The sequence below is a fragment of the Protobothrops mucrosquamatus genome, unplaced genomic scaffold (genome assembly GCF_001527695.2).
Source record: "Protobothrops mucrosquamatus isolate PMUCROS unplaced genomic scaffold, P.Mucros_1.0 scaffold497, whole genome shotgun sequence".
Taxonomy (NCBI): Eukaryota; Metazoa; Chordata; class Lepidosauria; order Squamata; family Viperidae; genus Protobothrops; species Protobothrops mucrosquamatus.
Genome location: NW_015386813.1, coordinates 1 through 16,623, shown reverse-complemented (window position 1 = coordinate 16,623; position 16,623 = coordinate 1). Strand labels below are relative to the sequence as shown.

General features: G+C 42.3%; 2 protein-coding genes across 2 annotated transcripts; one reads left to right on the top strand and one right to left on the bottom strand.

Moving 5' to 3' along the window:
- The first annotated feature begins 1,944 nt into the window (after positions 1–1,944).
- On the top strand, positions 1,945–4,858 carry ATMIN (ATM interactor). The gene is made up of 2 exons (XM_015816782.1): positions 1,945–2,144; positions 2,447–4,858. The coding sequence occupies exons 1-2, from the start codon at positions 1,951–1,953 to the stop codon at positions 4,281–4,283; spliced, it is 2,031 nt and encodes a 676-aa protein (XP_015672268.1). The 5' UTR covers positions 1,945–1,950; the 3' UTR covers positions 4,284–4,858.
- A 7,285-nt stretch (positions 4,859–12,143) lies between these two features.
- On the bottom strand, positions 12,144–16,485 carry CUNH16orf46 (chromosome unknown C16orf46 homolog; the record flags this gene model as incomplete). The annotated part of the gene is made up of 2 exons (XM_015816783.2): positions 12,144–13,271; positions 16,234–16,485. Coding segments are annotated over 2 exons (1,380 nt in total), but the record flags the coding sequence as incomplete, so codon positions are not given.
- Positions 16,486–16,623: the final 138 nt, after the last annotated feature.

The window sequence follows — 16,623 nt, the reverse complement described above, 5'->3', positions numbered from 1 at the left end:
TGTTACTTCACTAAACGGACTGTTGTAAGTTGAAGACTACCTGTATTATTTCAATGTGGCTGGCAAGTCGTTTTGATTTTGAGGATTCTTGAGGTGGGCTTTGAGGACCTCCATGGGTCCTAGGACCCCACTTTTAAGAAATGATACTTTCCTTGCCTCTAAATAGGCTGTCTTGGAGAGCCCCTCCAGGGCTTTCTATCAGAAATTTCAACATGCAAGGAATTGAATAGTTGTCATAAGATGGGTAAATTCTGGCTGCTGGGGGTTTTATTTACAAAAATAAAAAGGATCTGACTCAAGCAACTGCTTCTCTGCCTGCTTCTCCGCCATCCTCCAGAAAACACTCAGGAAATACCTTGACCCCTACGGTCCATTACTGCAAAGTCGCTCTCAATCAGCTAAAGAACGCCACTGGGATACGATAATGGACTGTAACATCAGATATCTTGGGTTTTTTTTCCTGGTTTGTAATTACTTCATCTTGCTTCAGAGTATTAATAGACTCAAAAATGTGCAACAATTGAAAAAAAATTAAGGCCTTTGTTGACTTTGGAATTATGCTTCAGACGCTGCCTCCAGGGCTTTCTCTTGCTAACATATTTATTTTGGACTGTCCCATTCGTTCCTCCTACTGTTGGCTTTTGGCTTTTTTATTTTGTTTGAATCATTTTAGGCTTCCCTTAACAAAACTACTGTGTTGGGCAAGGATCAGAAGGACGGTGTGGTGTCTTGCATGTTCATACAGTTCACGGTAATGGGATGTGTAGTGTGATGTGTTTCCAAACAGCAGCAACAGTTAAATTTGTGGAGGCATCTTCAGAAGATTTGGCAGATAGGATTCTTGATTTATATTGCCATTCAGGGATTTGTCTTTCTCAAAGTTGGGACTTATGCATGATGTCAATAATTCCTCCTTCGTAAGTGTGAAAAACAGTCATAAGTCACTTTTTTCAGTGCTGTTGTAACTTTGAAAGGTCAGTAAATGTACTGTTGTATGTCAAGGATTACCTGTAACCCAAAATTCAGCTTACCTTCCACCTGCTTCTTAATTCTAAAATATGGTGTTTCTTTTTAATAATGTCTGCCACTTCAGGATGGAAAAATATATCCTGCAATGAGGAAAGATTTGAAAACACTACAGAAATACTACTGCTGTCCAATTGAAGGTTGTCCTAGAGGACCAGAAAGGCCATTTTCACAATTTTCTCTTGTAAGGCAGGTATGGAACATAACTACATTATTTAAAGATAAATTAATGGAAATTACAGTGAGTGGAATGTCATCTCAGAAAGTTGTTTTTTCTGAATTACAGTTTTTATGTGAAAACATATATATACTGTATAACAAATCTGCATGTCAGTGCAATTTCTAATTGTAAATTAAGTCCTTACTATGGGATTAGCACGTGGAATAAGAGTGAACTTGATTCAAATAAATGAACATGCAGCAGAGGCATGAATAGTCCAGAAAGTTACTTTTCTCAACTGTAGCATCTCTTTTTTGAAATCTAAATGTGTAGGGTGGCAGTGAGGGAACTTGGTATTAAACTAGTTACAATTTTTTTCTTTGGTTATCCCGAACCTAAATATTGCGAGTCAAGATTTGATCTTCTATTTCCAATTATTTTGTGGCATATAAGTAAAACTGTTAAATCCTAAAGTATCTGTGCTGCATCATTCAAAATGAACACAGAATTACAGTTAGTTCTCTATAGTAAACAGGTTTGCCTGTTAGGAAATAGGCCTAATCAAAGTTGGGGGATCTGATTGGTAAACTCTACTTTTAGTCCCCAACATCTCCAGGTAGGGTCTAGAAAGAGTTCGGACTTAAAACTGAAAAAAAAAATCTAATAGTAATTTGAGAATGTTAAAAGATGATGCCACTCATTGGCTCTAAGTTGCTTCTCCGTACCCCTGTAATTTCCCTAATGTTTGCTTGTTTCAGCACTTCATGAAAATGCACGCTGAAAAGAAGCATAAATGCGACAAATGTACCAATTCGTACGGCACTATATGGGATTTAAAGCGCCATGTTTTGGACTGTGGCAAGACTTTCCAGTGTACTTGTGGCTGTCCATATGCTAGTAGGACAGCATTGTTATCTCATATTTATCGGACACAACATGAGATCCCGGTTGAACACAGGTATAGCAGCATTTTCCAAACATCTCCTACACATGGACATATTAGTTTGTGGGGTTTAGAAGCTGGGGAAAGAGTTTCGGTGTTGGTAAACGCCAGCGATGGCTCCTCTGCTCTTGGTTTCATAACTGCTCATAACACAGTGGCCTGTATTTTTCTTGGTTTTACATCCACGCATCCCTTATCAGATAGAAGTGCAAATGCGAACCATCGCTTCTTTCACCCAAATAGTTAGCACTGTGGGCTTTTGAATGTTGCATGCATTAGAGGAGGGGTCTTCACTAACAATTTATTCACGTTTACAGGGATCCGCCTAGCAAGAAAAGGAAAACTGAGGCTTCACTATCTAACCGCCTGCCGGAAGACAGAACAACAAACAGGACCTCTGCCAACATCTGCCACAGCAGATGTTCCAGCACGGAGGATTTGGAGAGCTCTGAAACCAAGTCTACGGCTTCTTTGGACGACCCCAGCCAATCTTATACTATTCAGCAAGCAGAAGCACAGCCCAGAAATGCACCAAAGTTTCTCTTGCCTAAGCCGAAAACGGGTTTGGTTAAGCTCCCTGTAATGCAGCTGACTCAGTTGCCTATCTTCGTGCCAGCACCGAACTCTTCTGTGAAGTCCGTGGTGGTGGCTGTGGACGACAGAGGCTCCGTTATGAGTGCTGTTCACTTCATGCCAATGCCAGTTGGAATTATGATCCCTGCCCTGGAGGCTGAAACCCTTGCCTTCAAAACCCCCTCAGCCCTTTCCAGAACCAAAACTGCCGATGGCACTAAGCCAGTTAGTACAGGCATCCAGGTGAATTTAGGCAAAGCTGCTCCCCATAACCCAGTCCAGGCTCTAGAAGCCCTGTGCTATAAAAACGGAATCTGTTCCACAAATGTTCAAACTGACCTATCTTATGTTTCCCAGAGCTTTGTGCCTCCGGCAGCTTGGCCTCCCGATTCCTCGGTGTCCTCGTGTTCTCAGACAGACCTGACTTTCAGTTCCCAAATGTTGCTTCCGGTGAGCGTAGAGACACAAACCCTGTTACCCGGCTTAAAGCTGACTTCCTCCATAGCTGCTCAGACAGATGTGCTCAGTCAGGCTTGCTTCCAACCCGGTGGGATTTCCCGGGAGACTCAGACCAGCAAGTCCCAAAAAGGTATGGGTGAGAACGTACACATGGACCAGACCGTCACGTGCAGCAGTCTTTTCAGCAGCGTTAATGCCGCATTCCCCGATTCAAGCCCAATCGCTCATCCTGGCGGCCCCTTGATGGCAGCCAACCTGTGTCAGAATATGCTACCGCAAGGAAACTGCAAAACTTTGAGCCCGGACACAAAGTGTGAGCCGATGCTCAGCTTCAACCCACCGACAAACGGTATTCTTCCCCAGCAAATTATGACAGACAATCAGACGCAAACCATGGAGCTGCTGAACGACCTGGAAACGATTTTTTCCAACAACTCAGCAGGTCACTCGTTGGATAACCGGAGTCTTTTAACAGATACTCACTCCAACCCTGACATTCCCTTAAGCTCCGTCCCTACCCAGAACGCAGGGATAGATTTTGACCTTGAGGAATTCTTTACCGCCTCCAACATCCAAACTCAAACCGAAGAGGCTGAATTTGGCAACTTGAACTCGGTGCCGCCCTTGGAGTCCCTAGACATTGAAACCCAAACCGATTTGTTTTCAGACCACGACACCCAATCCTACACCTCTCGGAGTAATTCTAATTTCTTAGGCTTAGAAATGTTTGACACGCAGACCCAGACGGACTTAAATTTCTTCCTGGACACTCCCTACCTGCCTCTGGGGAACATCTTGAAGCCCTCCGCTTTTCTGATGAGCGCCGACTCTTCCAATACGGAAACCCAAACAGAAATGAGATGTCCTGACAGCGAGATCTCCGATCCTATGTCAGAGAGCAAAGTCCAGCTGAACAGCGCTGAAACGCAAACCATAGACAGCTGTCTTGATACCCTGGGCAGTTTATTTCTCACCACCAACGAGACTCAGACGGTTATGGACGATTTCCTTTTGGCTGACCTGGCCTGGAATACGATGGAGTCGCAGTTTAGTTCCGTAGAGACACAAACCTGTGCAGAATTGTGCTCTTTGCTTCAGGGGTCCGACAAAGCAGGCTGTTGAATGCCGTTCTCACACGGCAGCATTTTGAAGGTTAAGTTATAAGGGGGAAGAAAACATAACTGGGGTTAGCTCTACCAAGGGTAACTAACTATAAAGCCTCGGTTTACAGACCGTGTCAGATTGCAAAAGTACTTTCACTGTTGTGTATTGTGACTAATTTAAGCCCTGTTGCATATGGTTACAGTTGTACGTTATGTTTGGGCACTTTGTAAGGCTTCTGCTGCTTGCCTCTGCTATCCTGAATGAATGTTCACAAACCCAAAGTTCTCCTCTCATCGGTTTTAATCATGTCTGACATCTGACCTTGATGGATACTGATGCTAAAGGTTTTTGTTTTTTTTTGAGAATTAACAATATGACTTCTGAGTAAACATAATGCCCCAAGTTTTAACTCTGTAACTTTTCCTTTTTGTTGTTTTTCTGCATATACTGGTGTCGGTTGCCCCTGCTTATAAGAAGTTGATCTCTTACGAGGTCTCCAGCAAGTCCTATGAATTCAGTCTTCAGCATATTGATCTGTTACAGTTGACCAGTTCTGCAACCATGTCAGTTCCAGTGTTATTAAACGTAATATTCTAAGAAAAGGAGCCAAAGTCTTATGAACCAGATTTTCTCTAACTTTTGTTTGTGTATTTCTCACTGTCAGGAAGTGAATAACATTGTCTTATAGACACTAAGCCGACAAGATGTCACACAGTTCCATGTTTGGAGTAGGTGCAGCTTGCTATTAAGAAAACAAGTATTTGTAGCCAGAATTTTTTTTAAAAAAAACTCTCCTGTGTATTCTCAATTGATACCACAGTTATGGAATTGAACTCAATAGTTCCAAAACCTCTTATCATGTACAGAAAATAAGCAGAGGATGTATGCAGAAATGAAAAAGGAATCGCCTAAAGAAACACTATGAAATTCCTTTTCAAAATGCATTTTGAATTTAACAAGTCTTCAAAGTTTCTGCTTTAAACATAATCTGGGGTTGTCCAAGCCTGTTTCTTGTTCACCCTTATTTCTGCTGGACTTAAATTGTTTCCAATTCTGCACGCTGCTTCTAGAGACAGATATGTCAGCTAATATTAAAATAACTGTTTCCAAAACACTGGTTTAAGACAATTGTTTAGAAAGCCAAGAACAGGTTAACAGTTCAACCAAGTCATTTGGTACAGCTACTGCAGGAGAACAGTCTATCAAAGGCCAGGTGACTTACAGTCATCTTTACCAAAGATCTCAACATACTATCGGACTGCGTTGGTGAGGGTGAGTAAATTCTTTGATTTTCTGTTGAGCACTGGATTCCCTGAGCACCACTGTAGTTTTCCAAGGGCCAAAAGTGTGTGATTTTATTGATTCTAGCTCTTATGCCCTCGTGGATCCTTTCCTGCTGCAGTGCCAATCAACCTGTGTGTTTATCCTTAAGGTTGGGGAAAAGGGAAAGTTTCATTCTTCTGTGTTCATTGCGCTAGACTTGAAATCTATGTCTATATGGTCTACAGTATGTAGTCTATGACTATGTAGTCACGAGTCTCGTGTATAGATTTACATATTGTCTAATTTTGGGCTTTCTTGCAATAAGTAACCCAAAATGATTTGGTAAAAAGATGAATCGTTTTTTTAAAAAAATACTTGAGACTCATCCTTTGAAGTGGGCTGGCAATCTGATCTTCCAGATGTTGCTGAATTGCAGCTTTTGTTAGCCCTCTCTATTAGCCAGGCTGGTTAGAACTGAAGAGAGTTGTGTAAGCTTTGGAGATCATACATTACCAGTACCTCTTTTACAAGGGTAGTAGGAAGAAATGCTGAGTTTGTTCCCAAAATGGGTGTCCTCCATCACTTGACGCAGTCTGTTGCTCAGATAGTTTTTCTTATAAAAGAACATTATCCTGATGTGCGACTAATAAGAGTTGATTGAAGGGAGTTTGGCATCTTAGCTTCGGATTCAGCCTTTAATTTTGTAGTTGTGGGATCAGTTGTGGGATCATTTCTAGCCATGTCCCGGTCTTATCTGCCAGTGAGAAATATCCTAAACCTTAAAGAAGTCAGGATGGTTGTACAGGTATTTGGTAAGATCCAGGCAAGCTTAACTTGGTTTAATGGCATATTATCAGGATAGTTTCAGGAACACAAATGTCTGCATTTATAAGCCTCCTGTCCTGAATTGAAGTTTTGATATCATAGGTCATTGTCCCTTTTTTCTGAGCTGTTTTTCAATCAAACCACCAAGCCTTTAAAAAAAACACCAATTTGCATTCAATTTATAGTTGACAAAAACACACTAAGTCCTTTGAAACGCCTGCTGATGGTTACAGTTACAGTTTTGAGATAAAAGGTCTATTTTCCTACTGATACTCCTGTATTACAGTGGTTTTGTTTGCATCACTTGGTTCAATACATGTACATTCCATGTAATAAAGACACCTTTTGCCGGCTCCTAAATTTAAAATTTTAAGGGATCTACTTCTGTTTCAATGCAACCATCAGAATTTATTAGGGCTAAAACCCTAATTTAATCCTTAGACATCAAACATGAATGCAGTCCTACAGGTTGCTCATTAAACATGAATGCAGTCTTACAAGTTGTTATCCACATAAGGCTGTAGTAACAAGTAACAATTGCAAGTAACTACATGAGAAATATTTGAATGAGAAATTTTGGTACTTCCTTTCTCATAGGAGAAAAGGTGTCTAAATGTTCCTTTGCCAGAGATCTGTCTCATATCTAAAAACAGGGCTTCACAGTTATATTTAAAATGTTGTAGGGCAACTCTACAGCTACTGAACGATGTGGAAAAGCAGCTTCTGGAGCTGGTTGGAAGGAGTTGGGGAAGGGAAGTGAGAAATAAAAGTGAAGCAAGAAATTAATGGATGCAGAAAGTAATTTTACATATTTTGGCATGAGAAAATAATGTGGTATTGCTCCAAGGAGTCCTCTGAAATTACTGCAGGATGCAGGATGAAATTTATTACTGCTGCGTCCACAAATCTGTACAGTCTGACTAAATTGACTACATTTAATTTGTTAAAAACAATTAGATTATGATCAGTTACAAATGGTGGCATTTTAAAATCCCATTATTTTCAAAAAGTCCACAAAATATCCTGGCCATTTTGGTGGGGCTGAAAATTATCAGGTAACAGTAATGAGGCCATGAGTATCGCAGATATATCTGACATTTATACAACTGCCACTGAGCTGTATGTAAGGGAAGGGATAAATCTAAAAAATTTTAATAAGCCCCAAGTGTTAAAAAAGCAACCAAAAACTGTGTCAAGCATTCTTATGCCAAGGCTCTCTATTACCATAAAAAGGTCTATTTGTGACATGTTCCAACATGCCAGATTATAGGTTTAGCAGTATAATTATGATCCCAATTTTGCAAGAACACTTGAGGTTGAAATGTAGTGGCTTATTAGTTGGACTCAAGATTTCAGAACACTAGTATATTGTAAAACAAGTGCACTTTCCTATTTCTCCCCCATACTGTACCTAATTTAATTGCACAATTCTGCATCAGTTAATATAATCCGTTTAAGGTGTCCCTCCCTTGAAAAACAACTTAAATTCTACTTTCAATGTAGATTTAAGAGCATAGTCCCTAACGATTCTATGGTAATGTTTGAACTGCTGTATTCCATAATTTAGTCTTGAGTTTCTTTGGTATAATCAAAACTGAGTGACTGGATTACCCAAACTGTATCCATTGATGATTGGCTGGAGAGAAGGTATATTGGGGATCGCCATTGTCTTTCTGAAAGGATTCGTGATTCATTGAAATTCCATGCAGTGTCACACATTATCTTACAAACTGCTTCCATAAAGGGAGAGGCAGTGTGGTAACTGTCTAAAAAAATATTGCTCACCTCAGCTCTTACAGGAGAACTTTTCAAGGAACATAACAATCTGAAAAGTTCCAATGCCCAAGAACACAAGCGCATCATGTTCTACAGCTCTTTGGATTCTCTGATGAAAATTGACCCCTGCCGACGATTACTCCCTTGCGAATTATTCTATCCATTAAAGGTGGGCACCTACTACTGAACTGATGCTGCCGTCCTTGTAAATAATCTGAGGACAGGCAACGCAAGGAGCCCGTAGGGTTTGGCCAAGAGAGCAGCAGTGGCTTTCGAATTTTTGTTTTCTGGGCCGTGGAAATAAGTCACGCTTGAGGACAGAACGGAACACACGAGCATCACGGACAAATCGGAGAGTGGTACATGATTTTTGTATTTGCTTTTTCACCATATGATTCATATCTACTCTGTTTTGATTCTTTGGCTTCTTTTGCAGCATAGCTGCGAGAGACGAAGTGAGTTGAGGCGCCGTGCCCCTTGTCCGATCTCTTGACCACGGCCGCTTTAGCTTTAGAAGGGGGCTCCAGATGCAGGTTGATTACACCGGCTTCTGGCTTGAAGACTAACAGCGCATTTAGAGTGATGCAGCCCAAGCTGCTGGCAAGGTGGCCCTGGCTCGCTTTTGGCATGCTCAGAACCTCCTGTTCCGTGTGCTGAGAATACTTGATTTCATATTCCTTTATCGGCAAAGTCCTTTTCTCGCCTAGGAACGTCTGAATCGAGTCTAATTTTCCTCTCGCCCTTTCCCCCTCGGGGTTGGCATTCATCATTGGGATGTAGGTGTAAGGCTTGAAGCAGGAAACCCCAGCCTTTCTGCTGCCCGCGATGGGTTCTCCTTTGGTGAATTTGCAATCCAGGCTGGGTTGTTGGTGGGTTCCCCAAGACACGTTTTTCTTAAGCGACTCTGACATACTCTGGTGAGATATACTTGAGGTGGTTTTACTGATTCTTGGCTTCTTGGACCGTTTCGGGGACTTACAGCATGTGTAAGGAGTAACTCTTTCCCAGCTTTGTTCCTAGTGGGGGGGAAAAAAAACACATGGAATCTTTTTTTTAATTAGTGTAAAGAAACTTGTGGCTATACCAAAACTACGACTTTTCCAGACCTCAGTTTGATGAATTTGGGTAAACTTTAAATGGGAGACACTTGCAACCTTTGCCCTTGGGTCTTAAGACATTTTCCCATGCCACAAAGATTTCACTTGAAAATTACAACTTCTCCTGTTCGCTGACGTTCTGTATTAAGTTAACGGGTCTCAAGGGACTGGGAAATTAAGAACGATCCCTTAGTGCACCCCCAAAATTAAGTACGCTAACAGAAAGGCCTTATATGAGTCATCTGCGCGATCAACTGTGTTATTTAAAATATATCTTTTTGTGTACAAGGATTGTGTCCCAGGCCATACTACAAATTCATCTGAACATTTCCTAACTTAGTATTTGTCTATTTACATGAAATACCGAAACCTGGTTTGTTTCTTGTTTCCCTAGTTAGCATGGGAAGTTATTGCCAGGAAAAACAAGTTTTCCTCTTTACATCACTCGTTTTTATCCGTAGTGATTTCAAATTTTTTAATATAGCTAAAGTGGTGCCCTATATTTTGCCATTTTGCATATTGCAGGGTTTTCCCCCCCTTTTTTTTGCCTGCCTATGGATTCCTTAAAGAAAACAGCCAATAGAAACTCATTTGCTATGTTAGAAATCAAGGTGGTTAGACTGCAGTATTGCAGACTGACTCTGCCCACAGCCAGGAGTTCGATCCCGACAGAGCTAAAGGTTGACTCAGCCTTCCATTCTTCTGAGATCGGTAAAATGAGAGCCCAGATTGTTGGGGTCAATATGCTGACATCTGTGAACCGCTTAGAGAGAGCTGTAAAAGCTCTGTGAAGCAGTATATAAGTCTTAAGTGCTATTGCTTTTGCTATCTAGTTAATTTTTAAGAGAATTAAAAACTTTGTGTGTGTGTGTGAGAGAGAGAGAGAGAGAGAGAGAGAGAGAGAGAGTATGCTGCTAAAAGTAAAGTGTTTGCTATGTATTATAAATGTAGATTTTAAATATTTTACTTTAAAACCTAATTAGTTCTGTAGCAACATAAATTGTAACAGTTCTTTTTGGAGAACAGAAAAAGATTAATTGGGGCTTCAATTAAAGAGTATGTACGGTATGTATGTATGTATTCCATTCAATCAATGTCTGATTCTCAGAAGTTACATGGAGAAGTCCCTGCAGTTTCCTTGACAATGTTTTTCAGACGTGATTGCCCATTGCCTCTTTCCTAGGGCTGAGAGAAAGTGACTGGCCCGAGGTCACCCACTAAGGTGGGACTAGAACTCATATTCTCCCAGTTTCTAACCTGATGCCTTAACCACTACACTAAATTGTCTCTCAAAGAGTCTTAAACATCTATAGTTCCCACTAACTCCATAGTCATGGTAGATGTGTGATTATTTAGAAACTAGTCAAATTGAGTGAAGTTTCACAGCAGACAAGACAGTAGAAAATTGCCATCTTAAACCTCTCCCAAAGGAATGGGACATCTAAACTAATCCGAAACATGCTTTTATCTAGGAGAAAGCTCCACTCTAAATATTTTTTGTCAGATCCCTTATCTGATATTTTTTACTTTAAGATACAAAAAAGTATAAACTGTTAAACATGGTTCCCTAATTTTAGTTCATTACATGTGTCAAACAAAACAATTTTTCTTTTTTTCTAGACAGCTACTATTTTATTTCCCTTTTCTTATCCATGATGTCAGTTCTGATCTTTTTTCCCGAAAATTGATAAAAATGCCATTCTCATACCCATTGAAATTAATATAAGGTTCATTTCTAAGTATAGATTATCTCATTTTTGAGATGCCCAGAACTGTCGTTACCTTTCTGTTACTCAAACTATGACAGGTAACACGTAAGATAATTATAGCAGTTGTTGACAGGAAAGTATCTTGAACTGAAATACTGAGGAACATGCTGTCAGAGTGCATCCAGGAAAAAAAATTTTATTGAAGCTATCTAGACTGTAAAACAAGGTAAACTATCTAATTTGGCATGGTAAGAAAAGTCCTAAGCAAAATATGGAAGTCAAAATTACATACAAACCAAAAACAAAGACCAAAAACCCCAAACAAGCAAATATTTTCTTCACATATTGACTTATCTATAAATTGTTTAAACATTTTAAATCAAAAGGCAGGTTCAAAATTAAATTCTTCAACAGCACCTAAAAGTGGCTAAGGGTTCCACCTAAAGATGAGAGGCCATTTTTTCTACATTCAATGAAACGCTGTCCAGATTGCGACTTACCAAAATGAACAGAGCTCATAAACCCCATCTGCTTAAATTTACAGCCTGCATTTGTCTTTAGAGTCTCTATGTGTGCAACTTTAAAACAAGGCAAGATTTGAATCGAAGACACCTAGGTGCAAGGCCAAGCATGGTCCTGCCATGGTCCTCCCCACATGCATTGTCCAACGACTATAATATAGCCTCAATCAGTTTATAGTTGCACATTAAGAGATTGGCAGGGCTAAAACTCCATCTTCTGCATCCTCAGTGAGTTAGGTGGGTCCACTTTTAACCCATGACAAAAATCTTGCAATAAGCTGTCTCTTGAAAGCAAAGGACTTCAAGGCTCAAATCAGGGCGGTCCAAACCTTGCCAACTTTAACACCTGTGGACTTCAATTCCCAGAGTTCCCCAGTCAGCCATGCTGGAGGACGTTGAAGTCCGCCATCTTAAATTTGCCAAGGTTGGACACTCCTGGCTTAGAGTCAGCCATTTTAACCACGCAAATCTGAAGCGCCACCGAAATAATTGTTGTAGAGTAACTGTCCAGCAGACAAGTTAATTTTTCTACAGAAGTGAGGAAATGATGCCTCTGGGCATGGATGATGATGATAATAATAACAATAGAGCCTGCTTAATAGGGAACCTTCAGTATTTGTTCTCGTTAACAGAGCGAGCAAACCAACTCTACTAACATCTCGACACTACATTACAATTTAAGAAAAGTCAGGTCAGCCTAGAAGGCAAGGCTGTTAAGGCAATCCGGCTGACCGTTAAGGAAGGGAACAGTCCAGAAAGCAGTGGGATGTCCTGAGTTTTGGCCTGACTTCCTTCCTGTTTGCTTCCATTGTAACTCCTGCTCCTAATTTCACTGGCTTTGCTGGCGTGGCTTCCTTTTGCGTGCAGGGAATGGCTGCTGTGGAGATGGCCGGCTCTTCTCAGCTGAACCGAACTGCTCAAGGTTAGACTTTTCCGATAGGGCAAAAAACCACAGTGCCAGTAGCCCCGATCCAAATTCCTTGAGGCGACTGAAGTCTTGGAAAGCCTCGGGACAAAGGCGGAGGCTATCTCGTGCATTTTTATCTGCTCCTTCACCGCATCGTACAGGGCGTCTATCCTCGGCTCGCGCGTCGCTTCCTTGCTTTTTAAAAACTGAGGGCAGGAAACCGTCTCTGCGTACGCATGGGAGTTTTTGTCACCGGCCTGGGAAGGAACTACCTTACTTTTCTTTGGAGAGTTATCCAGGCTGTGTTTGAGCGCTGTCTCCTTCAGGGGCGGCAGGACCAACGATGACTTAGCCGTGATTTCGGTGCCAGGCTGGTTCCACAGAAGAGGCTCGTGGCTCCTTATCTCTTTGGTCTTGACGGTTTCTAGACTTTGGGGCTTTCCCGGTGACAGAATGCTATATTCCTTGATCGGCACCGTTTTTTTCTCTGCTGGGAACAGCAGATTCTCTTTCATGAGAAATAACTTTTTTTCACTCAGAGAAGCTTGGGCTTCTTTTAAGGACATCCTTTTCTTTTCTCCCTGGGACATCTGAAGAGAGTGCCATTTGCTATAATCTGTTTCCTTTTTAGGCTCATCTGTGGCAGAAGCAGCAGAAGTAGTAGTAGTTGTGACTGAATTAGAATAAAGCACCGTCTGTTGTTTTTCTGGAGGGCTACCTGCGGCAGCGCTTGGGTTGAGTTTGAAATTGGATTTGACTTGAACAATGTTCTTGGGCTCCGGTTCCACGCCTTGCATCAGATCTAAGCAGTAGAGGCATCCATTGGCGGACTCACTCGTCCGGGGTTTTCGGACTCTCTTTTGTAATTGAAGGTAAGCAAACGGGGCTGTTTTGCTCCAGCTTTGGACCTGAAGACACGAAAAGGAGGAAAACCGTATTCAGCAAAAAAAAGACCTTGGGCTGGCGGCCCAAACCCTATGTGGAAATGGCACGCCCTGAATGAAACTGCAGTTTCAGAGGATGAAATTATGAGACATTCTAGTACGGTAAAAGCACCTACAAGTGCTTACAACCATTTGACGTTGCAAATGCCTGGGAAAAAAGTGACTTATGACCCCTTTGTATACTTAAAATCATTGTGGCAGCCCCAGGGTCGCATGATCAGAATTCAGACGTTTGGCAACTGGTTCATATTCAGGACGGTCGCAGTGTCCCGGGCAGTGGTGGGATTCAAATATCTGAACAACTGGTTCTCTGTGTGGATGCCACTTCCGGAAGTCCGTTCTGGGCCTGGACAGCAAAAAATTGGCTACTGGTTCTGCCAAAGTGGTGCAAACCGGCTGAATCCTACCACTGCATGGATGGATGACAGACAGACAGACATGGATGCAGTGGTGGCATTCAAATATGGGAATAACTGGTTCTCTATGTGGATGCTGCTCCTGGAAGTCCGTTCTGGGCCTGGGCAACAAAAAATTAGCTATTGGCTCTGCTGAAATGGTCCGAACCGGCTGAATCCCACCACTGGTCCCGGAGTCACGTAAATCACCTTTGGCCACTTTCTGACAAACAAAGTCAATGGGGAAGCCAGATTCGCTTATTAACCGTGCTACTAACTCAGGGGTTCCCAACCGGGGGTGCAAGACGATATTCCAGGGGTTGCGAAAACTTGGGTTTTCAAAATTATAGTGTATGTGCATAATTTGTTGCCGTCATTTTGAACCTTTGTCAGGGGTGTGAGAATATATCAGAAGCGTTCTAGGGGTGCGGGGTATAGAAAAGGTTGGGAACCACTGTATTAACTGAACCGCTGCAGCGATTAACAACTGTGGCCACAAAGGTCATAAAATAGGACACAACTCAAAGATCTCGCTTCGCAACAGAAATTTTGGGTTCGGTTGTGGTCGTTAAGTCGAGGACTGCCCGTATGAGTTTGAAGTTCAAGTTGAGCATAGAAAAACAGAGTCTTTGTTTGGAACGATGCAGTAAGAATGACGTTTCCAGGCCACTCAAAAGCGCTTCTCTTTATCCAGCGAAGCATTTAGCAACCCGTTTTGGCAGCTCTGGAGGGAATCACAAGATTTAACAAGTGGCTCCAAAATAGCCGTCTCGGGGTTTTTGTTCTCCCTCTTTCTACGTAAAATCACGCGTAGCACCTTGCACCAAAACTTGAGATTCCTCCTGTGAGGAAGGGAAGCATAATGTCCTTGAAACATACCCTAAAGCAGAGGTCCGCAACCATGGCAACCTTAAGACTTGTGGACTTCAACTCCCAGAATTCCTCAGCCAGCTTGGTTGGCTGAGGAATTCTGGGAGTTGAAGTCCACAAGTCTTAAAAGTTGCCAAGGTTGGAGACCCCTGCCCTAAAAGACTATGCCAGACACCTCACACAAGCATCTTTTTTTTTTCTGGATTGCCATCAATTTGTTTGCCTAGTGGCCTCCCTTTCATGTTCCACTGGAAGAATTTGAAATTGCCCACTATAACATGGGTCCCCAATTCCTGGTCCATGGACCAGCATCGGGCCACAGCCTGCCAGAAACCGGACCGTGAAAACAAGCAAAGCCCCATCCGTGGGACGCAGGTAGCATGCGAAACCAAGCCCCAGCCCCCGGTGCCCAAAAGGTTAGGGGCCACTGCATTATAATATAAAGGGTTCAACCATTGCAGACTGCTTCTATTTATGTTCCGTTGGCTTTCTTAGTTTTATGTGGAATATTTTTATCCGACTTTTTAATAGGCGATGCCACTAGCAAAGTTTACAAAAGAACCCATATCAAAAAGATTTTTTTAAAAAAATATTGCCTCCATAAAAGACACTTCTAGCAATAGCCAAAGTAAACGTATGTCATTCATTAAAGTCCATCAGAACAGTCCTGGTGTATGTATGGGGAAAAAAAGATTTCAGAATGCATGTCGGACATGTATTCTTGGAAATAATATTCTGTCACTAAGAAACTGCTCTCTCTATGTTCACCCTCATACCCTCTGAAGTAAGGGCATCTGGAAGGAAATCTTTTAGCTAATGGTATAATGTTTTTTTGCAGGATGATATTCATAAGACTACAGAATTTGCAGTCAGAAACTATGGAATTGGGGGGGGAGGGAGTGTAACCTTAATTACGCATCACCAGTTATGCTGAAGGTATGACTAGACACAGGATAGCTGTCATAAGGTCCTGGATGTAAATAGAGGACAGGAAACTTATTTAAGACATTGCATGCAAGGGACAGACTACAACTGCTGCTCAGGTGCTATAATGGTATATAACAGGGGCCTTCAAACGTGGCTCTTTTATGACTAGCTGGCTGAGGAATTCTGGGAACTGAAATCCACAAGTCTTAAAGTGGTCAAGATTGCAGACCCCTGAACTACAGGTAGTCCTGACTTTACGACCATAGCAGAGCCCAACATTTCTGTTTGCTAAGCAGGACAGTTGTTAAGTGAGTTTTGCCCCAGTTTACGACTTTGCTTGCCCCAGTTGTTAAGTGAGTCACTACAGTTGTTAAGCTACTAGCACGGTTGTTAATTGAATCTGGCTCCCTCATTGACTTGGCTTGTCAAAAGATCGCACAACGTGGTTCCATGACCCCGGGACACCGCAGCCGTCATAAACAGGAGCCGATTGCCAACCCTCTGATTTATTTTATTTTATTTTTGCCAGTCACAAGACTACGGGATGCCGCAGCAGTCGTGAGTGTGAAAAACCATCGCTTTTTCCAGTGCCGCTATAACTTTATACGGTCACTGAATCGTAAGCGGCGGACTGCACCGTGCCGCGTTGTGCTGTGCGTTATTTTTGCACATTTCTTTTTTTTTTAAAAAAAGAAACCGCCGTTGTTTTTAAGAATGAGAATTGGCTCGCTTACCGCTTCCTCCCATCCTGTCCCGTTCAGGCACTCCCAGGGCCTTTCCTCCTCCTCCTTCACACTGTTGCTGATGCTCAAAAGGGTGTAAATCTGATTCCTCTCCCGCTTCTCATCGGCGTAGACGCAGCGCGTCTCCGTGTCCCCGCTTCTCAGCTTTGTGGCCCCTTTGTCACAGTTGTTGTTGTCGTCGCTTCGGTTCGGTCCAGAGGAATTCATAACAGTTGCTGTCACGGCAGGTTGCCCGCCTTCTGCCTACAAGGTGGACCAGGACGGAGTTTGTTTACATCAGCAAACTCAAAACAGGTGCAACAGGTGCTTTTGAACCCAGGGCCTCTTTAACTTCCCCCACGCTCAGGAGCTTCGGGCAGCATTTTTGCCGGGGCTTTCCCC

Coding starts and splice junctions, on each gene's coding strand:
- ATMIN (XM_015816782.1), top strand. CDS start 1,951: ATGAAAATGCACGCTGAAAAGAAGCATAAATGCGACAAATGTACCAAT. Junction 2,145..2,446: donor GAGATCCCGGTTGAACACAG/GTATAGCAGCAT, acceptor TCACGTTTACAG/GGATCCGCCTAGCAAGAAAA.